This window comes from Epinephelus fuscoguttatus, linkage group LG24 (assembly GCF_011397635.1).
Source record: "Epinephelus fuscoguttatus linkage group LG24, E.fuscoguttatus.final_Chr_v1".
In the NCBI taxonomy this organism is placed as follows: Eukaryota; Metazoa; Chordata; class Actinopteri; order Perciformes; family Serranidae; genus Epinephelus; species Epinephelus fuscoguttatus.
Genome location: NC_064775.1, coordinates 19,723,409 through 19,747,977, shown reverse-complemented (window position 1 = coordinate 19,747,977; position 24,569 = coordinate 19,723,409). Strand labels below are relative to the sequence as shown.

General features: G+C 40.0%; 2 protein-coding genes across 3 annotated transcripts; both read right to left on the bottom strand.

Annotated features, from left to right (window-relative positions):
• Nucleotides 1-655: 655 nt before the first annotated feature.
• LOC125885010 (transmembrane protein 182-like) lies at nt 656-15,915 on the bottom strand. Of its 2 annotated transcripts, XM_049570371.1 has the most exons (5): nt 15,528-15,915; nt 13,930-14,026; nt 13,729-13,857; nt 13,500-13,637; nt 656-1,312 (listed from the first exon to the last, which is right to left on the bottom strand). In XM_049570371.1, the coding sequence occupies exons 1-5, from the start codon at nt 15,708-15,710 to the stop codon at nt 1,005-1,007; spliced, it is 855 nt and encodes a 284-aa protein (XP_049426328.1). In that variant the 5' UTR covers nt 15,711-15,915; the 3' UTR covers nt 656-1,004. The 2 variants fall into 2 exon arrangements, with proteins under 2 accessions (XP_049426328.1, XP_049426327.1); XM_049570370.1 differs by having other exon boundaries at nt 13,729-14,026.
• A 184-nt stretch (nt 15,916-16,099) lies between these two features.
• Nucleotides 16,100-24,345, bottom strand: LOC125884994 (actin-related protein 3). Its single transcript, XM_049570345.1, has 12 exons — nt 24,162-24,345; nt 23,686-23,741; nt 22,573-22,697; nt 22,366-22,476; nt 22,042-22,137; nt 20,786-20,893; nt 20,569-20,712; nt 19,248-19,421; nt 18,966-19,058; nt 18,745-18,870; nt 18,490-18,573; nt 16,100-17,106 (listed from the first exon to the last, which is right to left on the bottom strand). Exons 1-12 carry the CDS (start codon nt 24,203-24,205, stop codon nt 17,011-17,013), a joined length of 1,257 nt encoding a protein of 418 aa, XP_049426302.1. The 5' UTR covers nt 24,206-24,345; the 3' UTR covers nt 16,100-17,010.
• Nucleotides 24,346-24,569: the final 224 nt, after the last annotated feature.

Here is a 24,569-nt window from a genome sequence, read left to right as displayed (position 1 = left end):
CCTTGTGTCGGAGTTGCATGTACCCCATACACACCGTTTGACCATTTTTAAACTTCAAATCTCAGAAAAAGCTCATAAAACCAAACAAAACTGACTTTCTGTAATGCATTTCAATGGACATCCATGCAGAGAATGTCTGAGTGTGTGGGAATGGCTATACGCACTGTGACTGGCTAATCACGTTTGAGGGTGGGGCTTAGCCATAGGTCAATTCTCAAATGTACCACACTACCATAGCATGAGAATGTCATGTCATGTCTTTTTTCATGCACATTGTAGATTTATTTAATTCGCAGTAGCCGTTCACACTAAAAGTTTTTGATGCACAAGTTTGGTGTCAATTGAGAAAAAAATGTGGGAGCAGTTAGGTTTAAATAGTTTTGCATTTTTTGAGAAAAACAGTGTGATGGACTTAATAATTCCTGCAGGTTAGAGTATCTTCTGGCTCAATTGGAGCTACACTGATGGTGAAAGTTGCACTCACTTTTAATCTTCTGACAGTTGCTGTAGCGCCACAACCAAGACTATCAGCCCCAAAATTTAGTCGAGGAACTCTGGCATAGGACTGGACCTGTGTGCAAAGTTTGGTTTATTTTCATGCATGGAAAGGCAGATTCCATGGTAAGAAGAAGAGAAAGATGAGCAAAAGGAAGAATACAAGGAAGATTAAATTTATTAAAAGTAATAAAGTTCACATTATGAATGTCATCTATTGGAATACTGTTATTGATGAACTTTCAATGTTGTAGCTGGTTGACATGCAATGAAATGAAATGCAGTTCTGTAGAAAAGTAGTTGCATAAAATGAAATATTCAAATAAAGAACAAGTTCCTCTAAACTCCTTTTACATACTCTACACACGCATAATATATAAAACACTGTTTTTTCTACTTATGCTGCCCGACTAAACCTCAAGTTAGGACAACATGTACATTTTTATCAGTACATTTACATTACAGTACATTTTTTAGTGGCCTCATATAATTCCCATCATGGCACTTGTTTAAACTGAATCCTCTGTATTTACGGAGGGAGTCACAGGTAAAACATCAGATGTTGGAAGATCAGGAATTTTGCCTCTTTTATCCATCTGTATCCCCTGAATGCTCCGACCAATCAGGATGAAGAGCACGCCAGCCAGCAGACAGAAGAAGACAGCGACCGTAGCCAGAAGGAAAGATGGACCGTGCTGGACACTGAGGTGAAACGAGGGGCAAGTGGAGACTCTCTGATGAAGAGCAAACTGCTCCAGAGTGTCCAAGACCTGGATCCACATCACATACATCACCACCACTGCCAGCAGACACAGACCTGACAGACAGAGAGAAAGGTTCTCACTGTAATTGCTAAAATTCAAGCTTACTGCAAGTCATTTTGCTGTTTTTTGTTAAATATTCTGCACATTTTAAGCTTTTATCCACCTGTCAAACCAGTCTTTTTCAATCTTTTTGTTGTCATCTTATTGCAGAAGTGGACTTCTTTCTTTTGCTGTTTATTTACTTGATAAAAATGTAGAAATTCACCGTACTACTATGAAAGATGTACACAAGATGAAAATGCTGGTGCTGTTCAGGCTGACTCTAATTTATTTCCAGTGCTCAAAACTTCTCTGTGGTTGGACGTCAGTCTTCACCTCCATCTTTGCAGAAGCTGTAAATGCCCTAACAACCCACACCTGGACCTTGACTTAATCCGTCTGGGCTTATTTTGCAACATCCCTTACACAGAGTATAATTTGAGGCAAATGTTGGCTCACAAATAATGTTTTCTCTGTGTGGGTATTAAGCAATACATGTGATTTATGATGGGAGACAGCGATCACATTCTAATGGTTTGGCAGCCGGGACACAGCAGCTGTCTGGATCTGCTGAGACCAAGGATATCGATTATGGATGTGGTTGATGGTGATGTGTTCCAAAATGATTACTGTCAACTTTGGTCTCCTTGTTGAAAAATTTCACTCTTGTGGTGTATAAACTCTGGGAAATCTACCCACCCTTCCCCAATCTCCAAACTGAGATCCTGAGTGAAAGGAAAGCTCAGAGGAAAAGGCTCAGCCAAGAGTTTCAACAGGGGCACTGAAAGCAACCACCTCCCTGTGCAACACATTAATGAAACCAAAGAGACTTTTAAACCTGATGTAGAAAAATAGGAGCGAAAACACACTCAGAACCACCTCACGCACACAAACAGGAAGAGACTGAGGGCTCTAGTTTTGCAGACCAGGCGCGGCGGGGGCGCAGTGCACCTGCGCTTCGCCAGCTGGGTGTGGCCAGGCAGATTTTGTAAGTTTGGCACACCCTGCGCCTGGTGCAGCTACTCCTCCTTCCCACCTCCGTCCCTCCTACCGGCGCAAGTCGGAAAGAGGGAGGAGATAAGGCGTGGAGTGGGTTTTACACACATCACACCAATCAAATGAGCCCCTCTCCTCGCCCTTAAATGCGCCGCGCAAAGGCGTAATGAGAGTTTACTCAATTCGCCATTGCAGAGGAGAGCAGCAGCGTCAGACAGCCAAACTCCTCCCAGGAGGAAATTATGTTAAGGTCCAAGCTCACAGTGTCTGAATATACGGAGCTGCGAGCAGACCTCCACGGGCTGATGATGCAAAGGTAGCCTGGGAGGAGGTCACCACAATTGTAAATCAATGTTGCGTTTCTCTTGTGCGTGCGCGTGCTTTCTCTTTCTCTCTCGCAGTCTCACTCTGTTTCTTTTCTTTTGACTTTTCTAAGATGACAGATGCTGAATATATACTCCCTATCTGATGCTGTGGCTGTTTGTGGTTGGCTGAGAGGGATGTGAACTCATTAGTTTGCAGCTGTGTTAATCAAATCAGGTTGGGTTTCCATTACGCGTGCCAAACGTGCCAAACGGTGCCAATCCCCTTTGATCTGACATCAGATGTGACGGGACAGTCAATATAGAGATACATTTATGTGCTGATTGCAGATAGTTGCATTGAATCGTGGTTTTTGTGGCTTTTTATTGCATTGTTAATGTGCCTGATATTCTGGAAACCTGCCTGTGAGGTTTTGGTGATGTGTGCGCACTGTCTGCCGGTCAGCCAAACTTCAGCTTACACCGGCTGCGCTCCCCCTGCTCCACATCCATCTCAGCGCACCTCGGTCTGCCAAACTACCAAACTGAGCGCGCCTGGGGTTGCGCTGCTCGAAACTAGCTCTGCACGGGGTTCGCCACCCTGCACCACCTGCGCTGCGCCGGGAAACTAGAGCCCTGATTGTCCACACACACAGAACCAACAAAAGTGCACAGTCGAACTGAAGGTTTTTAAAATGTTGCCCAGCTTTGAGTAGGTGATGTGACCTAATGAGCACAATCATCAAGCAAATCAAGCACAATCAAAATTTATGACTTCTTTTTAGCATTTAAGTGTAACTTTTCCTGTTTTAAGAAAAAGAATCAGAATACGATTTGTTACCAATAGGTTTTTTAATTTTTTTCACTCCACTCCACTCCACTTACTTCACTTCACTTCACTTCACTTTAGCCTACTTCACTTTACTTTAAATCACGTCACATCACGTCACGTCACTTCTCTTCACTTCACTTCACTTCACTTTACCCATATTTACCCAGACAGCAGCATCCAAAAAGTTACAGCCAAACAACCACACAATAAAAAAAACATAAATTATATGCAGTTTCATGTAGAAATATTGGAACACCTACGCACAATGACAAGAACCAACCCATTCATTCATCCTTATGAGAGCTTTAAAATCAGTCAGAGACCAATTCACTTTTCAACTCAATTTCAAATCTTTTCAAAGGTTATTCCAAGTGAGAGGAGCAGAGAACATAAAAGTTTTTTTTTCCCAGCTCAGTCTGAGCACTACGAAGAGACAATTGTACAATTGTAATATAGTTTAAGCAAAATACTTTTCCAACTACTCTACATAAAATGTTGGTCCTCCAGAAATGTTTTGTCAGGATTGCAACCTGATCAGAGTTACACATGTCATCTGCTGCTTTATTTCAGAGACTTCAGATTCTCACTTTTTATGACATTTTTATTTTTTGAGTATGTGTTCTTATTTACAAAATACTTTTCAGTGAAGGGAATATTCCTGAGCAGTTCACAACTTATTTTACAGCTAAACTAAAACAACTGGACTTACTTAACTCATCAGATCTTCATCTTCCTAAATTTCTGACTTGTAAAGGTCACTTTTCAATTAGATTTAGGGGAACTAAAATATGGAATGATATTTTTCCACCTGGTAAAAACCTGTATCTCAATAAAGTGTTACATAAGATGCCCGAAAAAAAAAAATTAACTGCTGTTTTGTAATTTTCCTCCTCTTGTATTATTGTCCATGTTTTCATTTGTTTTACTCATTGTAATGCATTTTTACAACTGCTCAAGGGTCAACACAGTATAACTATTAGCCCTCTCATGCACATGCACACACACACACACGCATGCCTTATGACACTAACATCGACTTACACATCACATACTCACATTTTCTGCTTTTAAATGGATACTATTATTGCTGTTTTTTTGTTGTTGCAATCAAACATACTTTGTTATCACCTGTATTATTTTATGTATTCTTTATCTTTCTGTCCTAAACTATAAACTATAAACAGCAAAACTAAGTCTTGAGATCTCATACTGTAGGTACAATCAGATCTCTGTTCAATCAAAGCACAAATGTACGATGGATGTTTACCCAGTATGGCTTTATGAATATAAATATATATATTTTCTGTTTATATTTTTTTACATAATATAAAAGATCAAAGATGGCCAACCAGCCCTGGAGTAAAGCATACAGTGGTGAGTGAGGACTTTACAATTTGTAATAAATCTCGTAAAAACGTAGCAGCTACCAGTGGTTTTCTGAAAATATTAAGAGGAAATAAAAATAAGGCAAAGTACTGCAGCACTTAAGAATATAAATACAGCAAGGAGAAATTACAATAAAAATATGACAAAGGCACTTTTAAAAGGTACTATAACATAACAAATATCTACAATATATGTGTTCCAGAATAAGAAAGCTCCACAGAGGCATGTTCAGTCTGAAAATGGCAGCACAATTTTGCTACATTTTCCAGGTTGAACGACATGTTTCCTTGAAATTGTGAGAAATGGTTTGAAACAGTGCACAGCTGGCTTTGAGGTACATTTTCTGTCATTTGGTGGGTGTGTCAGATCTTTAGTAACTGTACATACAATTTTTGTTTTAATTTCACATTTGCTTTAAACATGCATTTTCCATGACAATAAAGCCTCTTTGAACTGAAGTGAATTAAACTCTGCCGTATTAAAAGGCAGTGCGCCTGTGCACCAAAGGGTTTTCAATGCACCACCTTTTCTGTTTAAATTAATGCTTTGCTACTTTACTTTTTTTTTTTTTTTTAATGGGCTGAATGCAGGCCAGTTTTGTGCCAGTTTTACAAAAATATTAATCTGGATGTGCAAAAGTAAATATGTGTTAAATTATTTGAAGGGAAAACATAAAAAATAGCTCAAAAGTTATATATATATATATAGATAGATAGATAGATAGATAGATAGATACAGTTATAAAATAAAAAAGTTAAATAAAAGTTAAAAAAATGACTAGATAAAAATCAGAATTATAAATATTAGGTATAAAATCATCATCATAAAGCCATCATGGCTGTCATAACTGCATTTCCACACACAATTAAGAACCATATTTGGTCACTTTGGATTTGCCTCACTCTTCTCTGAAAAAAAAAAAAAATACAAATATTGTGCTTTAAATCTGCTGACATGCAGAAAACGCTCTTCAACATCAAACATAACTTTATTTTAAAATATAAATTTAAATTCTTGTTGAGATCCCCAAAAATGTGAGGTTAATTTTGGGGAAATGAGTAAAAAATGATGCACAAGACTGAGTCTAAATTGTGCAGCCTTTAAAAGAAGAAGGACAAGAATTTAGCCTCGGTGAAGAGTTGCAAACAAGCTATTGCAAAGTATGATACTGTTACACTGTCAAAATGAGATAAAAACTATTTGAGAGGATTTATACATGGAAAAGTGGGTAGTAATTTAGCTTTTTTCATTTGAATAATAAAATATTTTGGGTTAAGAAAGTCTGATGAGAATCTGAACTCTTGGCTGAAAGCTGCTGCAGAGTCTCCTGAGGACTCCTCATTTCCATTATCTCTGCATGCCATGTGTTATTGTAAGATTTTTTGGCCGTGGATCATGTGACCACAAATGCTTGCAACACTTTAGGTCGTATTTCTTCTTCTAACCTATTGATTTCTTCAGTCCATGACACATTAAGAGCAAGTAGATACAGTGAATTGACCAGCAGCTGTGCCACAGAATGTTTGCTGTGATGACTTTTGTGTTCAAATCGATTCATCACCGGTGACAACAGCCTTTGTTGACCTTTATGAGACATTTATGGATGCAGCTCTTACACTAAAAGTGTTTTTAACCCATATTTTGTACAGTAGGTCTCTGCCTGCTCATTGAGCACATTTACATGCGCACAATAATCAGATAACTGGGAATAATCAGGTAATGGTAATAAGCCGATTCGATGCGTTTACGTGCACTTCAATAATCTGATAATCAAAAAAACCTGGTTTACAAGATTCAGTCCTTCAACTGGATTTCTCCCCAAGTACATGACATAAAACTCAAACTTCCTGTTACAGTAGGTACTCATATCCTTGAAAAACCTCGAAAAGTACGCAAGTCATATATTTGCAAAATAAAGTCATCATGCTGACAGCTTATATTCTTACAGTACTGTTTGTTTTTATCATTAACAAATACATGTGAAAGCATTCTAATGTGTAGTTTATCAATGTGGAGCCAATTTTACATACTTTGGGTAGATTCAGAGTAAAAGTACTGCAAAGTGCAATATACAAGTGTGTTGTATATAAACTTGTCACACAAAGTGCATAACGTGTAAGTAAGATAAAATAAAAGTTTAAAAATTTAAAGCAGCTGTGCAGAACTTTTTACCATTAATAAAACTGTCCCTAGTTCGTATCACCCCCCTTGAAGATCCACATATTTATTTGAACCCAACAGCGACAAAAAAGCCTTTCTCTATATGGCTATTTAGCATAGCCTCGCTCGGGTCGGACACACAGCGGAAGTCAGCAAACCAGAATAGGCACCCGAGGCAGAAGCGATTCTGCTCGCCCGCAGCAGCCGCAGCGATTAAACCACAGAAGAAGGAGCCGTGTTTACAGTTTTCTTCGAGTAAGCAGTACGCAACGGGCATCGCTGAACACATAACACCTAACAGTTTTACCAGAGATGTATCTATGAAGACTTGGTTGTACTTTTGATGTCATGGTGGATAACGAAGGAGCATCATGTAAAATTATCTGTGACTGTGACCATGAACACAAATATACAGCAGGCAGTTGTCCTCAGTTTATAAGAAATTCAGAGCTGCACCAGAACATTTATGAACAGGTCTTACTTTACTACTAATTTGTGTGTAACGTTAGCATGTTAGCATGTTTCCACTAATTACTTGGACTGACCTAATGTTAGTAGCGTTAGCTTTGCAAGCGAAGGCTGCAGGTAACAGCTTTGCTGTGTTAGGATTATGTTATGTCTTCACTGTGTATCTTTACATAAAAGAATACTCCGACGATTTGGGAGTTATGCTCTTTCTCTATCATTTTCATGTTGAGACAACATGATCGATATCTTTTTTGTGTCTGTACGTCCAGTGGCTGGGTCTCAGCGTTTAGCATTGCGCTTATAGGGGGTCAGTACGTCCTGCGCTGTGATCCACGGAGGGATACACCAGTGAGCAGGCACAGACGTAGCTTGTAAACAAAACTCAGCTGTTTATTTAGCCTAGCGATATCTCCGGATTTTAGTAGCTGCAATGGACGACTTTAAATGCGATTTTGAAGAGTTTCTTGTAGCAGACACAGATCCAGAGCCATACCTGTTTGAGCCAGAGCATACAGATGAGGAACTCCATGTGTTGCATGCTGAGCAGGCGAGAAGAGAGGCTGAATCCTCCACTCCCTCGGTGCTACCATCGTTGGGGAGATATATCATCAGGAGGATGATATGTTTGCTTTTACCGAGTGACCTAGCGTACCTGTCCCAGAGCAGCTGTTGCTCACCGGTGTATCCCTCCGCGCAAGATGCACTGACCCCCTACAAGTGCCATGCTAACCGCTGTCTCAATATGAAAATGATAGAGAAAGGGCATAACTCCCAAATCGTCGGAGTATTCTTTTCACATAATAATGTGGACTCAGCAGATGACTTGTTAACTGTTTATTCCTCCTTACACCGAACGTACACAGCTGCTTCTCATTGTTTCCAGTAGCACAACAACGGTTACTACATTATCAATCAATCAATTTTATTTATAGAGCCCAATATCACAAATCACAATTTGCCTCACGGGGCTTTACAGCATACGACATCCCTCTGTCCTTAAGACCCTCACAGCGGATAAGGAAAAACTCCCCAAAAAAAACCCTTTAACGGGGAAAAAAAATGGTAGAAACCTCAGGAAGAGCAACTGAGGAGGGATCCCTCTTCCAGGACGGACAGACGTGCAATAGATGTCGTACAGAACAGATCAGCATAATAAATTAACAGTAATCCATATGACAGAGAGAGAGAGAGAGAGAGAGAGAGAGAGAGAGATGCAGGTAATGACAGTAGCTTACAACAACATTAATGAAAGTAATAATATTATAGTTATAGTTCTGGTTACTGCGGTACAATATGTTGAAAGTATGTATTAATATCTGGCAGTATACATGTGTGACAATAATCATATGTGTATAATAACAGAAGAAGTATGACTAATGACTAATGATGGCAGCAGCAGCAGGAGGCATCTGGCGGGACCACGGCAGCAGCACAACCACACACGTCACGCTGTCCAGGCACCGCTGTGATATGAGTTAATCTGAGAGACAGTGGAGCACAAAGGCTCCGGAGAAGAAGCCGAGTTAGTGACATCCAGAATGGCCGGGTTAGCTAGATGCAGTAATAGGATACGAGAGAGAGAGAGAGAGAGAGAGAGAGAGACGGAGAGAAGGGGCCCGGTGTATTATAGAGGGGTCCTCCGGCAGACTAGGCCTAAGTCAGCCTAACTAAGGGCTGGTACAGGACAAGCCTGAGCCAGCCCTAACTATAAGCTTTATCAAAGAGGAAAGTCTTAAGTCTAGTCTTAAATGTGGAGACGGTGTCTGCCTCCCGGACCGTAACAGGAAGATGATTCCACAGGAGAGGAGCCTGATAGCTAAAGGCTCTGGCTCCTGATCTACTTTTGGAGACTTTAGGGACCACGAGTAACCCTGCGTTCTCAGAGCGCAGTGTTCTGGTGGGATAATATGGCACTATGAGCTCTCTAAGATATGATGGAGCTTGACCATTTAGAGCTTTATAAGTTAACAGTAGGATTTTAAATTCAATTCTGGATTTTTCAGGGAGCCAGTGCAGAGAAGCTAAAACAGGAGAGATATGATCGCGTTTCTTAGTTCCTGTGAGTACACGTGCTGCTGCATTCTGAATTAGCTGGAGAGTTTTTAAGGACTTACTAGAGCTACCTGATAATAGAGAGTTACAGTAATCCAGCCTTGAGGTAACAAAAGCGTGGACCAATTTTTCTGCATCTTTTCGGGTCAGGATAGGCCTAATTTTCGCAATATTACGCAGATGAAAAAATGCAGTCCGTGAGGTTTGCTTTAAATGAGAATTAAAAGACAAATCTGCATTACCCAGAATAACTTGAGGCTCACACTACTACAGTAGCCTTAGTAGCTCAAAATACACAAAAAGGGAAAAAGCTAGATGTGTTTATCTGATTTCTCATTATCAGATAATGGCTTTTATCTGATAAAGCCTATCGGATTATGCTGTTTACATGACCACTTGAATAATCAGGTAACTCCAGAAATCAGATAATGATCGGTTTATTAGTGTGCATGTAAATGCGCTCAAACTTATCCCAAAAATGTACTTAAAAATAACAAGTTCCATATGCTATTCACCAGACTTAGCCATGCACATAATCACACTAAAAAGATCTACCACATGTAACATGTCATTTTCTACTTTCATTTCTGTTCATCAGCTGCATCTCAAAAGCGCTCAAATCTTCCCACACAAGTAATTTATATTTCCTATTCAGAAAACTTGATACAGAGGGGAAGATTGATGTGTCTCCTTTCAGACACATCTGAGCTTGAGCAAACTATTAGGCTCAGCTGTGAGCAATGACACCTGACGAGAGGACTCTGCCAGACTGCAGACTTTGAAAATAAAAACTTCACTTACACTTTTAACATTAATTATTTTTGTCAGCTTCCTTTAAAATGTATAGAGCAATAAGAAACTGAGAGAAACAAAGCATATATACAGTACTAGACCATACCCATTGAGTACAGCATACCATACCATGTCATACCAAATATTAGAAAAACAACAACAAAACATTCGGCCACAGGGGGAGCCACAGTAATTGGTTGCATTTTAGCCATTTTTAAGCATTTTTCTGTTGTTATAGCGCCACCCAGTTGCCAATTAGAGTTACATTTCTACAGTCACCTTGAGGTGTCCTGTTCTACATATCTACCAAGTTTAGTAAAAATCCATATGGCGGTTGGGCCTAGATAAGAAATTAGCTCTCTAGCACCCCCATTTTGTTTGATGGGGTCAATAATGGAGGGGTCCCCTCAGATTATGTGTGGTCATATGCCTACAAAGTTGCGTGATGGGTGAAACCCTTGAGATGTTATACACCTTTATGTGATGAGCCACGCCCTCCGCAATATTCATTGCCTTATAGAAGCTCAGTTTTAGTAAGTTTTCCAACTTTTGCCAAGAGGGAACTTTAGATATTGGTCCCTAGATTATGTTCACCGAGTTCCATGCAGATCGCTCAAACTTCCTAGGAAGAGATCGATTTTAAGAGTTTTTCAAAAAAAAAAAAATCAAAATAGCGGAAAATCTATGTAACCGGAAGTTATGGGTTCTTGAGGCAAATGTGTTCCTCATGAGGAGAGGCATCTCTGTGCAAAGTTTCAGGTCTTTAAGACATACGGGGCATGAGATATGCCTATTCAAAGTTTGCAAATTCAATAAGTTGCTACAGCGCCCCTCTTTGGCCAATTGATGTAATATTGCTTCATTCGCATCCTCCCATGACCCTCTACCACTGTGCCAAATTTCACATGGATTGACAAAGTCAGTGAGGAGAAAAACGTGGAACAGACACACACACACACACACCCACAGACAGAGTTTTCGTCATTATATAGTAAGATACAGGCCTATTGTCTCTCCAAATATCCCAAACACGTTTCACATACACTCTGGTGTTTGTACTTTAGTTTCATATTTGTTAATCATCATGTGTTTGAATTTTTTTTTTATTTTAAATCTGTTATGTTTATTTCACACTTTCATTTCTGTTTCTAGACCATTCCCTTATTAGAAACAACCTCTGGATACAGTCTGGTAACATACTATTGTATGATTTGTACATCAGTGATGCTATTATAAGATCTAGTTCACTAAATTTGAGCGCCTGTGAATTTATGAATAGTTTATTTGTAGGTTAGCAATAATCAGCTCTGTTTATGATTCTGATGGCTCTCGTCTGAAGCAAGTAAATCAGATATGTGATCATTTTTCCCCAAACCTCCACCCAGTAAGTAATCCCAAATATTTGTTCACATATAACTCTTTCTATTTCAGTATTACTGATCATAATTTGTACTTGGTTATAGTTTTCTGATGTCCAAATATTATCTATTTAGTTTTATCTACATTCAATGATAGCTTATTAGTGCTAACCCATTGTTTTAAAATATCTAGTTCTGCTTCCACTGTAGCTGAAGCTGCTCAAGGTATTCTTTTGCTGTTTTGTTGTAACTGAGTTCCCAGAAAACAATAATGGCATTGTACATTTCTGTCAGCCATGGATATGATACACTTGCACCTTATTATGTAGCGAGAATGTTGACACTTCACATTTCAACAGCACTGTGGTTATATTCAGGCACAAAAAAACACTTGGTTATGGTTAGGAAAAGAGCCTGTTTTGGATTAAAATACCTGGTTTGGGGGGCAGAAGGAAACGCAGCACTTGTCTCTGTAAAAAAACAACTGCTTTTCATGGCACTATCCTGGCAGGAAACGCAGTGATGTCTCAGTAAATAACAACGGCTGTTGGTTGCACTAGCCTGGTAGGAAACATAGCATTAACCTCGTTCAAGATGAACTGCGTCTCGCTTGGAAAGTGGACGAGATCGGGCAGCTGCAGCAGGAGGCGGTGACAAAAAGCTGCTGTCAAATTGGACAGTTTCCTGACAGTTTCCAGCAGCCTTCAGTCTGTACAGGAAGTCACAGACACACTCACATCCTGTCCGGTATGATGTCAATGTCAGGTCTGGCACATCAAGAACGAAACAACCACTTTTGTTGCACTATTCAAGTTGGAGACGCAGCGATGACTCAGTAAAAACACAACTGCTTTTCATGGCACTATCCCAGCAGGAAACATGGTTATATGTGTCTAAAAAAGACTTGATTTCTGTGCCACTATCCAGACAGGAAACATAGTGATGTCTTTGTCTGGATGTCACTAACTCGGCTTCTTCTCCGGAGCCTTTGTGCTCCACTGTCTCTCAGATTAACTCATACCGCAGCGGTGCCTGGACAGCGTGACGTGTGTGGTTGTGCTGCTGCCGTGGTCCTGCCAGATGCCTCCTGCTGCTGCTGCCATCATTAGTCATTAGTCATACTTCTTCTGTTATTATACACATATGATTATTGTCACACATGTATACTGCCAGATATTAATACATACTTTCAACATATTGTACCGCAGTAACCAGAACTATAACTATAATATTATTACTTTCATTAATGTTGTTGTAAGCTACTGTCATTACCTGCATCTCTCTCTCTCTCTCTCTCTCTCTGATCTGTTCTGTACGACATCTATTGCACGTCTGTCCGTCCTGGAAGAGGGATCCCTCCTCAGTTGCTCTTCCTGAGGTTTCTACCATTTTTTTTCCCCGTTAAAGGGTTTTTTTTGGGGAGTTTTTCCTTATCCGCTGTGAGGGTCTTAAGGACAGAGGGATGTCGTATGCTCTAAAGCCCTGTGAGGCAAATTGTGATTTGTGATATTGGGCTTTATAAATAAAATTGATTGATTGATTGATTGATTTGTAAAAAATAACTGCTTTTTGTGGCACTACCGTGGCAGGAGAAACAGTGACATGTTGCTACAAAACAGCCACATTTGGAGCCTAAAAAGCTGCAAGAAACACAGCAATGACTTGCTGAAATACAAGCACTTTTATTGTTTTTGTTTGTTGGTCTTGAAAGGTGGTCTGCAGCTTGACAGGTGCATCGCCCAGGTAACACGCCATCCCTCATCCCCTCCACCTCCCAGTGTCAGTCAGCTCAGATGCTACGTTGCTTCAGAAACGTTATGATACATATGAAACGACTGGGCTGGTTTATTCTTACCGCCACAAAACAGAAGGGCCCCGCCCACTTTAAAGAGCCTGTGATTGGTCAGTGGGCCAGCACAGATGACAACAAATCCACCGATGATGACAGCAGCCAAACCTGTGACGAGGAAGATGCTCCAGAAGGTCCTAAAAACTGAGAGACAACAAAAATAAGGCCTCATAAATAATAAAAGATTACAATGCAGTCATGTAAACATATTTTTATAGGAGAAAATAATGCTAACCAATGGCAGAGTGATGTTCATATGGATTTGCGGGAAAACCATGTGGCTCCCCCCTTGATTGCATCGGCTCATAAACAGGAAACGGGAAGAGGAAAGCAGTATGGCAGACTTTTGATGGTGGCTGATTTGCTGAAGGGAAAAAGGAAGTTAAGATGCTGCTGCCAAATTTGTCGGACACAACTGCAGAGTGAGGGTTCTTACAGATCCAAAGGTCCCATATAGTGTGTTCATCTGAAACAGCTGTGAAAGAGCACCGCCAAAACAGACCCTCATGGAAGATCCTCACACCGCCTATGGCCTGAAGAATCAGAAAAACAAATGTGTTAGTAATATTTTTTTGTGATAAATATAATGATGATGTGACTGCAGACAGTCTGGAGTTGCTAAATAATGCTAAACACAAGCATGTAAATATCCCAGCACATTAAAGCCAGACTCAACAGGTGTCGGAGCGTCCACAGTCTGCTGCACAACTACAACAGCAGATTGCAGAGAATGTGTGGCTGTCAGCTTTCTGTAAATACACAGTGTTTGATTGATGGCGTAAAGTGAAGACGGAGAACTGCAGCCAGCTGGATATTCGAGAATTTACTCGACTTTCATACATTTAAATGCACATTTTATTCTGCGTGGTGATACAGTTGGCGAGTGTGGTTCAGTAGAAAGAGAATAGTCCCCACATGAAACTGTCTCATTTATAAACATTGTGTACACAAAAAGCGAGGCCTGAAAGAGGCGTACACCACTTCCCACGCAAAGGTTGTGATCTATAAAAACAGATTTGATGGGAGAAACTTTGACCCATGCTTCCGAACATTTTAGAGATAGGGAAATTGGCGACGCAGATGGTGAGGTGGAAGCCTGATTGTAGAAATTGTCTAATATTGTTTGGCACATGCCGTTTTCAGGTTTTGTCCCAACGTACATTTTTGGTATGGATCCTACGCACTGTTTTATAAATGAGACCCCTGAGCTTTACACCTCTTGTGAAAAAGGTGAAAGTCTTTTATAGTCACAGTAACTGTATGTAACTCGTGGACTTCTAGGAAATGCCAAAATATGCACATATAAAAAGCAAGGCAGATGCAGTGAAGAAGTACTCTGGTGTTTTACCTTAAGTCCGGGTAAAAAATAAGTATTTGTTATGCTATTATGTAGCAGATACGCTGAAAACTTTTTTTCGGTTAAAGGTGTACTGCACAGGGATGTTGGTTACTGTTCGGAATTCTGACCCTACCATCTGAATGTTGCAGCAGAAACCCAGACTCATCAGACTCAAGTTTCCGAGGAGTAGTTTGGTCCATGGCGGATACAGTCTCCAGATGTGGAATGTAGAATACATCAAATGGCAATAGTCTACAGCAAACAGAAACGCTAAGGTTTTCTTCCAATTATGTCAATATCAATTATATATAGGCTACAGTGTCAACAGAAAGAGGACTGAGGCCCCATCAGAGATGAAGCTGACCAGAGAACTGTCCCCTCTTTCAAATGAACTGACAATGTGAACACAAAAAGAACTGAATTGCTTTTCTGTTGGTCCACTTTTTGGTGCACTTTAAAGAGGACTGAGTTTGTTTGGCAGGCATTTTGCCTTGGTGTTGGCTCATACATTATGGCACTTTTGAAACGATATGAAACGTATCTGTGGTTTGCAGAAACATATAATGCCAACATCGTCTTCTGGCGACTGGACTGTTGAATCCCTAATTGTTCATATGCGTTAATTTAAATACCCTCCGCGTCTTAAAGGATCTATACAAATAGACCTGTATTTCTGTCACTGTTCATTTTAATACCTTGGTGCTGCTCTTCCCCTCTCTCAGACCTCTTCCTCCATAGCCGACCTCTGGCTGGCTGCAGGACTCAGTGGCCAGCAGCCAGTACTCCGTCCCACAGGAGAGCAGCGTGAACAGAAATCCTATAGCTCCAAAGAACAACGCTAAGAAGAGGAGCACCTTAAGCCTCTCAGCAGGAGACATGTCTCAGTCTGTTGGTCCTTCGATCCAGACTTTCCTCTATTAGCATTCCCCTTTTTTTGGCCACGTTTCACCCTGTCTTTGCTGTCTACAGCATTTCATGTTAAAATAATGACGTCTTAGTTACTAAGTGGCTGCTATATCCATGTGTCTAATGCTGCAAGAAACAAAACAAGCCTCTGGGTAGAGCGTCCCTCGCCACACTGACCACTGGTGTGCATCAAGTGGTTCAATGAAAATAAACTCTTGCATCATGGGTTGGTCAGTGTGAAGGGATACAGTTACAGGGGGTTTACACTCACACAAATATAGCGGCGTTATGTTGAAAATAGACACAAAGAAAAGGCAATGGTGTCAATCATGCAATTCTTAAAAAAAACAGAAATCACACATGTAGAAATATCTCCTTGGCATTTATTGGAATGCCAGCATTGAAATCCAGATTTGGTACAGTACAAGGCTATCCAGTATAACTGAGATCTAGGCAACAGTGACGGTCCAACAACAGTCATTCAAACTGCATGTTCATATATTAATAAGACTTTTTTTTTCCTTTTTTTTTTGTCAAGACAGGTTGATCAAGAGATGATTAATACGAATAAAAAAAAAAGCTGCAGGAGAAAAGAAGACTTCAGTAAAACCTGGAGAAAATTATTTGAACAGATTAATGATGTGTTTTAAATGCCTGAATTGTTTTAATCCAAATTCAAATAAATATCTTCCAGGTACTGAGGGACATTTTCAAAAGAAGAGACACAGGAAAGAAAACTAGGAATGGTCAGAAAGTCTGGTGATTGTTTGGTATTTTTTTATGTTTGCACCCATTTGATGACAAAAAGGTGTTTTAATCGATGATGACGGTGGAAAATTATCTAGCTAAGCATGTCCTGAAACCCTCTTTTTTTAGAGTATATAACATATAGCAAGAACCCAACCCATATACACAGAGAAGTGCATTTATACAGGACTCATGTTGATTAATTACATATTACAACCCTGTGAGGATATTATAAGTACATATACGAGGCACGCAGAAATTAAAGATTTATCACCTATTATTAACCTACTTGCAGTAAACATTTTATTTGAGGATCCTTTGGGCTGAGTCACCTCTTTCCTCTTAATTTGTGAGGAGATTGCCGCCGTTTTGGCAGTTTTGTTTGGTCCACTGTCGCTCGATCCGAATGAACAGGCCCGTTGGAGCATTCGTGCAAAGGCTTGTTGGACTTCCACAGCATGTGAGGTCTTCTGCGGCGCTTCCTCTGTTTCCCTCGGCCTCCGCTGGAATGCGCTCCTCTGACACCTAAGACATGACCCCGAATACAGGGTTGTGGCGGCAGATGCTCGGCCCGATCTCCTCGTAGTCTTTCTTGGTGTGGCAAACTTGGTAAAACTCAGGCTGCCAAAACAGAAATGGTTGTGGTTAGTGTCATTTTAAGAGGAGGGTGGTTACATTTACTCTGTTACATGGACTTATGGAACTTTCTGAGTACGTTGCACCTGTACTTTTTTTAATGCAGCGTCTTTTTGCTCTTACTTGAGGACATTTTTAGAAAAAAATAATTACTTACTACTACTCTACTCTTATATTTGGATACATTCATCAGGCTACCTTTATTAATTTGGTACAACAGGGCTACCTGTCATTTTTGCTGCATGTGTTTTTCCACAGCAGGGCAGGTAAAAGAAGTTTACCTGTTGGAGGTGAACTGTTTGCAGAGGTGCAGTAAGAGCCTGTTGTCTGCAGCTCTTGATCAACATCTCACTGTGGCTGTTTCTGCTTTCACTCTTCCTCCCTGCTGTATTACTAGACTTGCTTTTGTTTAAGTAAAAGCTAACAAAGTTACAGTAATTGAGTAATAACACATTTCATTTTCTATCAATTTTTCCCACTAAAAGTCCCTTGTTATTTGTTATGTAAAAACTTTTATTGTGAAGCAGCAAATTAAAAAAATAAAAAAATGAGTTTTCAAGCAGCAACTTCACACAACTTCTAATACAGCTGATAGCGAACATGAAACAGTAAAATAAAGCAGATATCTAAAGTAAAAATAGGACGCAGAAGAGAAACTAAACTCCAAACCACAGAGATTAAGTTGCTACAAAAGTACTGAGAGCTGAACACAGAGTTTTTTAAAGACGCCTTTCTCTCCGGTCTACTGTAGACAGAGGTGAGTAGGTTCTCGCAAAACACACAGCTTGTTTGAGGGGAAGAAGTGAGACATCAGTGCTACCCGCTTGAGAACAAGCGGCATGGCTTGACTCAGTGTGGCCAAAAGTTAGGCCCATCAGGTCTGACCTGTCAAGGCATAGACACAGGACCTCTGAGGGGTGTCCTGTGGTGTCTGGCACCAGGGCAGTGGCGGCAGGTCCTTTCAGTCCTGTGGGATGCGAGCTGGGGCACCAGCACATCCAAAAGATCATCAATCAGACTGGGATAGGGGGATTTAGAAGCCAGTCTGACGCATTGAACTCTTTGTCACATTCCTCAGGTCATTCCTGAGCAGTTTTTGCAGTGTGGCATGGTGACACCTTGTCTTTATATAAAGTTAAAAACAAAACCTGACAAAAGTTTACCAAAGTCTGGTGCATGTGGAGAAACTAATGCTTTTTGCTGTTCATTTCTGATCCGTTTTGTTCAAGTGAAAACTCTCAACAAAGGAACATTCACAAGTTTCTATTTTCAATTATTTGTCTGACATCAGAAACATATACACACAAAGCAGCAGGAGGAATGATTATGTGTTGTTAGAGAAGCTGAAAATATTGTTTTGATACTCACAGTAGACGCCAGCATTGATCCGCCAAACCAGACAGCGTACCTCTGCATGTGATGAGTGATGACTTGCACATCGATGGGCTTAGGCTGGAAAAAAACAGGGGATAACTTAGTCGATATTAAAAACACAAAACCACTCCCTGTAAACCTTTCTGAGGAAAAGGGAAAACTTTTGTATCGTTGAAATGCCTCTTCTGTTTTTTTACTTTTAATGCGTTTCCCCAAGTTTTTAAAAATCTTTCTTTCCTGTCTCCTCACCTTCAACTTGCCGCCACTCAGCTCCTCACTCATTTTCAGTCGTGCGTCCACAGTTCTCTTGAGGTCCCTCTGCAGGCGTCTGCCAAAGTCCCTGAACATGGTGGAGCCTCCGGAGAGCACAATGTTCTGCCACACAAAGAGGAGGAAGACGCCAATAAAAAAACAGGCACACAGACTGACAGTTACACTCACTGTAGCAGCTGTAGAGACATGCTCAGTACCTTGTACAGAGGACGTCTGACATCAATGGGGCAGTTTTGGATAACCTCGTCCACCACCTCTGAGATTGGCTGGGTAAAGTCTGGGTTGGCAAACTGGAAATATGGAAAGCAACAAACATTAAAAGGGCTCAATTTAAGAGATAGTCTAGAAAATAGATTTGCATAGCTGGAAATTCTGCATGGTAAAAATCCCATTTTTCACTCTGACAAGCTGACATTTTAGGCGACATCATCTCTCATCAGCAGCAGAAGCAATGTGTCTCTAAAAACTATGGATTATACCTCAGGGTGGAAGAAGATCTCAGGCCCTAGGAAGCGTTCGTAGCCAACATCAATGGTGAACTCCTTCTTGGTGACGGAGTTGATGCCCGTGTACTGTTTGATCCACTTGGAGCCGTCTGTGTCGTACTTATTGAACTCCTTAACAAGGTCAGGGCAGACGTAGCTAAACCGCTCCTAAAAACACACAACAGTACAACTTTTAGAGGAAAGTGCTCACACTGTTGTAGGAATGGAGCAAGGCCAAAAAAAAACCAACCAAACAAGATTTAATATAACACTTTTGGATTAATATGTTGTGACTCTTTCACCTTGAGAAGAACATCTGTCTATTTGAGGGGAGACACTGCGGGTTAGAACAGTTTCTTCATGCACTGGTCTATTTTGCTCCTATAACAGTTAACACGACTGATCAGTTAGTTGTCAACTATTAAATTCACTAAGTAATCTGAAAATTGATTAATTGGTTTGAGTTTGTTTTTTTTAATAAAACAAAAGTCAAAATTCTTAGATTCCAGCTTCTTAACACATTCTAGCACATTGTGTCAGTGAGAATTCTCAGTCATCCAGGCCATGGTAATCCCCTAAGAGCTATATTGTAGGCAACTGGTCTTGCTTGCGTTTCTTGAAGACGTTCCACCTCTCATCAAGAAGCTACAAAGCTAAAAATAATGAAACAAGCATTTTGAACCTGGCTTTGTCCAATGTTCAGTGTTTTGTTCTGGAAATGTATGAAACTTAGTGCATATTTAATGAGATGGTACCTCATTTAAATATTTAAACATCAAATGTCAGGAAACATATTATACAAATAATTACTGTCTTAATGTAATTAATGAACTAGGGTTTATGCTTTTGTAGCTGCACTGACCTCTAGTGGCCATGCTCAGAAATGCACAGCAGGGACAACACTGCACTAACACAACCACTATCATCTGTTGGGAGTATCACTTCCTGTTATGAGTTTGTTTTTTGTTTTTTTGCAGGTTTCAGTGGAGAAACAGAGCATTACTGAAAATGACCGAACAGAATGTCCTTAAACTGACCACAGCACAACCTCTGTTTGATATTTGATCCTTTACATAAAGCTGCACCAAATGAGGGTTTAATGTGACACCTTTTTCCACTGTATCTGATCCTAAGAAAATTTTGGGAGGAGTATCACTTTAAGAGTTTAAAACAAACAATGAGCAACACCTGGCAAAGTAACAAGTTCCTCCTGTTTTATCACTCTCCTGGAAAACATCACATACCTGCAGGGTTGATAAATATTAGCAATTAAGGAGCTTTCGAAAGACGTTCAAACGCAGAGAAGAGCACTAACCTTTACAGCTTTAGCTGTCTCCAGCGACTGCTCCGGAGGAATCCCCACCTCTCGTTCCCTAAGCAGCTGTTGGGTGAAGTACGTGATGTCTCGACCAGCAATGGGGATGTGCTTAATGCAGCTACCGATGACGTAGCCTTCAGCCTGGAACACACACGATCATGAGCTCCAGGTTGAGAACAAGGAAGGAGCAAAATCCCAAATAAGCGCCACTCACCACTGGGATGACGTGTGTGACACCATCTCCGCTGTCGATCACAGTTCCTGTCAGCGTCCGCTCTCCCACCTGTCGGGATGTCCAGGAGGCAGCCAGCGCCAGGACAGCCTGATGCACAAAATCAAATTTTAATACAAAGAAATACTTAACAATAACACTGTCCTGAAGAGCAAGCTCGTGAGGACACTTAAAATTTAATGAGTATAATTTAAGGCCTCGGTTATCAGCATGGCAACAATTACACATTATTCATGCTCTAGATTTTATAAATACTGAATGACGACATTGTGCAGGATCTAAACCAAGTGGAAAATTTAAAAACTGCAACTGTGATACTTAAAAAGAAGAAGTGAAAATTGGCATTTCCCCACTGAACCTCTGAATCACATTACGCTTTGAGTGAAGGAGTCTAATTTTATCTTTTATCAGCCCACAAGTCTGGTTTCAAACCTGCCCAAAAAGGTTTCTCTACTTGCCTGTATGGCTGATAGACTTTAAAATAATAATAATAGTAATAATAATAATAAAAAACTTCATTTCTATAGCACCTTTCATACAAGAAATGCAGCACAAAGTGCTTCATGTGAAAATAGACATAATGGATATGAAACAGAACTGACTCATAAAATCAAAGAGTTGTAAAACTATAAATCGAGTTGCAGCAGCATGAAGGGTAAAAAGAAAGCGTTTCAGACAAGATATGTGCCATAGCTTTTGGGCGTGTTGCCAAACACTGCATCCCTGATCTTCTTCAGGCTGTTGCCAGCAACCTCCAGTAAACCAGCAGCAGGTGATCGCAGTGTTCTTGGAGGCACATAGTTAACAAGGGAGTTGGCGATGTAGCTCGGTCCTACACCATGTAGGGCTTTATATACAGGGAGGAAGAGCTTAAAACCAATTCTAAATGTAACAGGAAGTCAGTGCAGAGCAGCTAAGACTGGCCTGATGTGCTTTCTCCTCTCGATTCTGGTTAATACCCGAGCTGCAGAGTTTTGAATCAGCTGAAGTCTCTCAGTGGTGTTTTTCGGTAGGCCAGTAAAAAGCATGTTACAGAAGTGAATCAATCAATTTCTCGTTATCTTTTTCATTTAGAAATGGTAGTAGTTTAGCTATGTTTCTGAGGTGGTCAAATAATGTTTTTCTCACCTTGTTAATGTGGGACTTAAAGCTAAGACATAAAAAAAAACAAAAAAAAAAAAACATTTTTGTTTAATTCAAGTGTTAATTTTGGGTGCTGGAATGTTTTGGAAACGTACCTGAACAGCAATGTAGAGACCTGGGACGTTGAACGACTCAAACATGATCTCTGCCGTATACTCTCTGTTTTCTGGTGTGTTGAGGGGAGGCTCTGTCTGGAGAATATATAATGATTTTAAGCCACTATTCTCAAGTTTGTTTTTCTAAAAAAAGGTCAAGAAATGCAGCTAAAAGAAATTTCCATTATGCTACAAAAAAAACTGCTTTTCCTGTTTTTTTTTTTTTTTTGTTTTTTTTTTTACAGACAGTCACAAAAAACACATGGAGGATCACACATGCATCTGATCTGTAACTCTTGATAACGCATACGGCTCTGATCTTACCAAAAGAAAGTAATGATCTTCAGGTTCTGCCCGCAGATACTTGAAGATGATCTGCTCCATAAATCTCTCCATCAGGTCCCAGTCCTCCACTATCCCGTGACGGATGGGCCACTGGTATGAGGGGGAGAAAATGTCAGTCTCTTCTTGAAGCCTAAATCATAGTGCTTTACAACACAAAGATCCATCTGGATCAGTTCTCCTGTCTACCTTTGTTGCATATGATGGTTTGTCAATGGCTTCATCCCCAATGAAGAAGTCCAGGTCATCTACACCCTTCATCATCCTGCGCTGAGCTTGGTCTCCGACCTTGGCTGATTCTTTGATTGCGATACCTGGAGGTAAATATGGCATCATGCATTACATACCATTAACCTAAAGAATAAGGATGACCTTCTTCTAGATTTTTCTTGGTGTATGAGTCAGAATGTGTATTTAGCCTGTGTTGTTTATTCTTATTTGTTTAGGCTGCACATGTTGTTTTGGTTAGTGTCACTTCCGGTATCCAAAAAAATTGTGATATTATTTTAGGGTTATATCACCCATCCCTACCAAGCATCCCTTCACTGAAAGAGAGACGGAGCAGGGGCCTCCTGATATGTATACAGAATAAAAATGTGTTGCATATTATAGCGGGCAGATGCAGGTTGTCAGACAGAAGGCCGTATCAGCCTCAGGCTGCAGTCGTGACTTTTCAGGCTTTTCATGTAGTTGAGTGAGAAAACTCCACTTCACAAAGTTGCAAAAGGTGAAATATGTTGAATTCATGCTCAGTGTCACACAGTTTCCATTACAAAACAAAGCTTCTTCCTCTTCAGGGAAACCGTTAAACCTTGCCTTCCTTTTCTTTTGCTAATGCTATTAAACCTGCATGTAACTGTACATACAGAAATCTTTGACTTTTGATTACTTTTTGCTTCACTGTAGTTGTTTTCAATGAGTCAATACGTTTATAATAAGTCACCAACCTTACTCTTCAGTAAGGAAAATCTCATGGCGATTTGCTAAGCTGGTGTCTATCCCACTACGCTGTGTTAAAAGGAAGTTGACCTCAAACTGTCATCTTGTGGCAAATCATAAAAGAATTTTCCTCCTTAAATTTTGGATTTTGTTTTGTAAACTTAGAAATAAAAATATAGCTTAAAACATCAAAAACTAAAACCTTAAAACCTTAATACCTAATTTCAATGTTTAAAAGTTTCATAACCTCCGAATAATTGCATTACACATCTATATAGATATTACATTATTTATTTCATACATTTATATACTCGACATATAAAACATATGTTTTGTGTATGGGGCATTTTTTGATTTACTTACATGAAGGTATGATGAACTGTGGTTCTGTATTTCCTGCATAACCAAGCTTTGTGTACCTAAAATGAACAAAACAAAGATAAACATTGAGTTATTGTTGTTTCATTTTGTTTAAAGTGTGTGTTGGAAACTATAAACAGGTAGATGTATTTAGTAACACCCAAATTAATCTGAGATAATGGGCGTTCTGCTATGAAGATTGTCCAGGAAGTAACATTAGCTTCGGTACCTAGCAGCTGCTAATTGCAATGATAAAGCAGTAATATTAATAAAAGCATTTCAAATAAAGGAGCCGGGTGCTTTGGCTGCTAATTTGCAGCATTAACCTTACCTTTAAAGACAACATAAGAATAAACGAGTAAACAGGCGTGGTTGAGTATCATTAGCACATTCAGCTAAACATAAACGGGGCGTTAGCTGGAAGTTTGACAGCCGCTTATGTGGCTAACGCTAACTAGCATTCTGTTTTTGTCACTTACCCCGTGCCACAGTCAACAACACAAGCCGGTAGCCGACCAGCCATGCTTGCTCTCCTTTAATCTATCTACAAGTTAATATATTAGGCGCCCGGTATGAACGGATATCTTATCGGTAAGGGGTTTAGACCGCAGCAGCCTGAATGAACAGCAGTCACGGCCGATACTGGAACGCTTCCGGGTTTGGTGGAATTTCTTCTAGTGCAGAGTCAGCAGCTTCAGAGGGGCAATACTGCCTCCCAGTGGACGGCGACTGTTACTGCAACCAAAAATTAATTTAAAATGATTTTTATACATGTAATGTTAAAAATCAATTAAATAAAAGGTAAATGTAATGTTAGTATAAAAATGCCTTAAAATACATATTATGTGCGAATTAATGAATTATCTATTTTATCTTATTTCATTGTA

Coding starts and splice junctions, on each gene's coding strand:
- LOC125885010 (XM_049570370.1), bottom strand. CDS start 15,710: ATGTCTCCTGCTGAGAGGCTTAAGGTGCTCCTCTTCTTAGCGTTGTTC. Junction 13,638..13,728: donor TGAACATCACTCTGCCATTG/GTTAGCATTATT, acceptor GTTGTCTCTCAG/TTTTTAGGACCTTCTGGAGC. Junction 1,313..13,499: donor GGCCCTTCTGTTTTGTGGCG/GTAAGAATAAAC, acceptor TCTGTCTGTCAG/GTCTGTGTCTGCTGGCAGTG.
- LOC125884994 (XM_049570345.1), bottom strand. CDS start 24,205: ATGGCTGGTCGGCTACCGGCTTGTGTTGTTGACTGTGGCACGGG. Junction 22,477..22,572: donor AACCATCATATGCAACAAAG/GTAGACAGGAGA, acceptor CCCTCATACCAG/TGGCCCATCCGTCACGGGAT. Junction 19,422..20,568: donor AGACAGCTAAAGCTGTAAAG/GTTAGTGCTCTT, acceptor GTGTGTTTTTAG/GAGCGGTTTAGCTACGTCTG.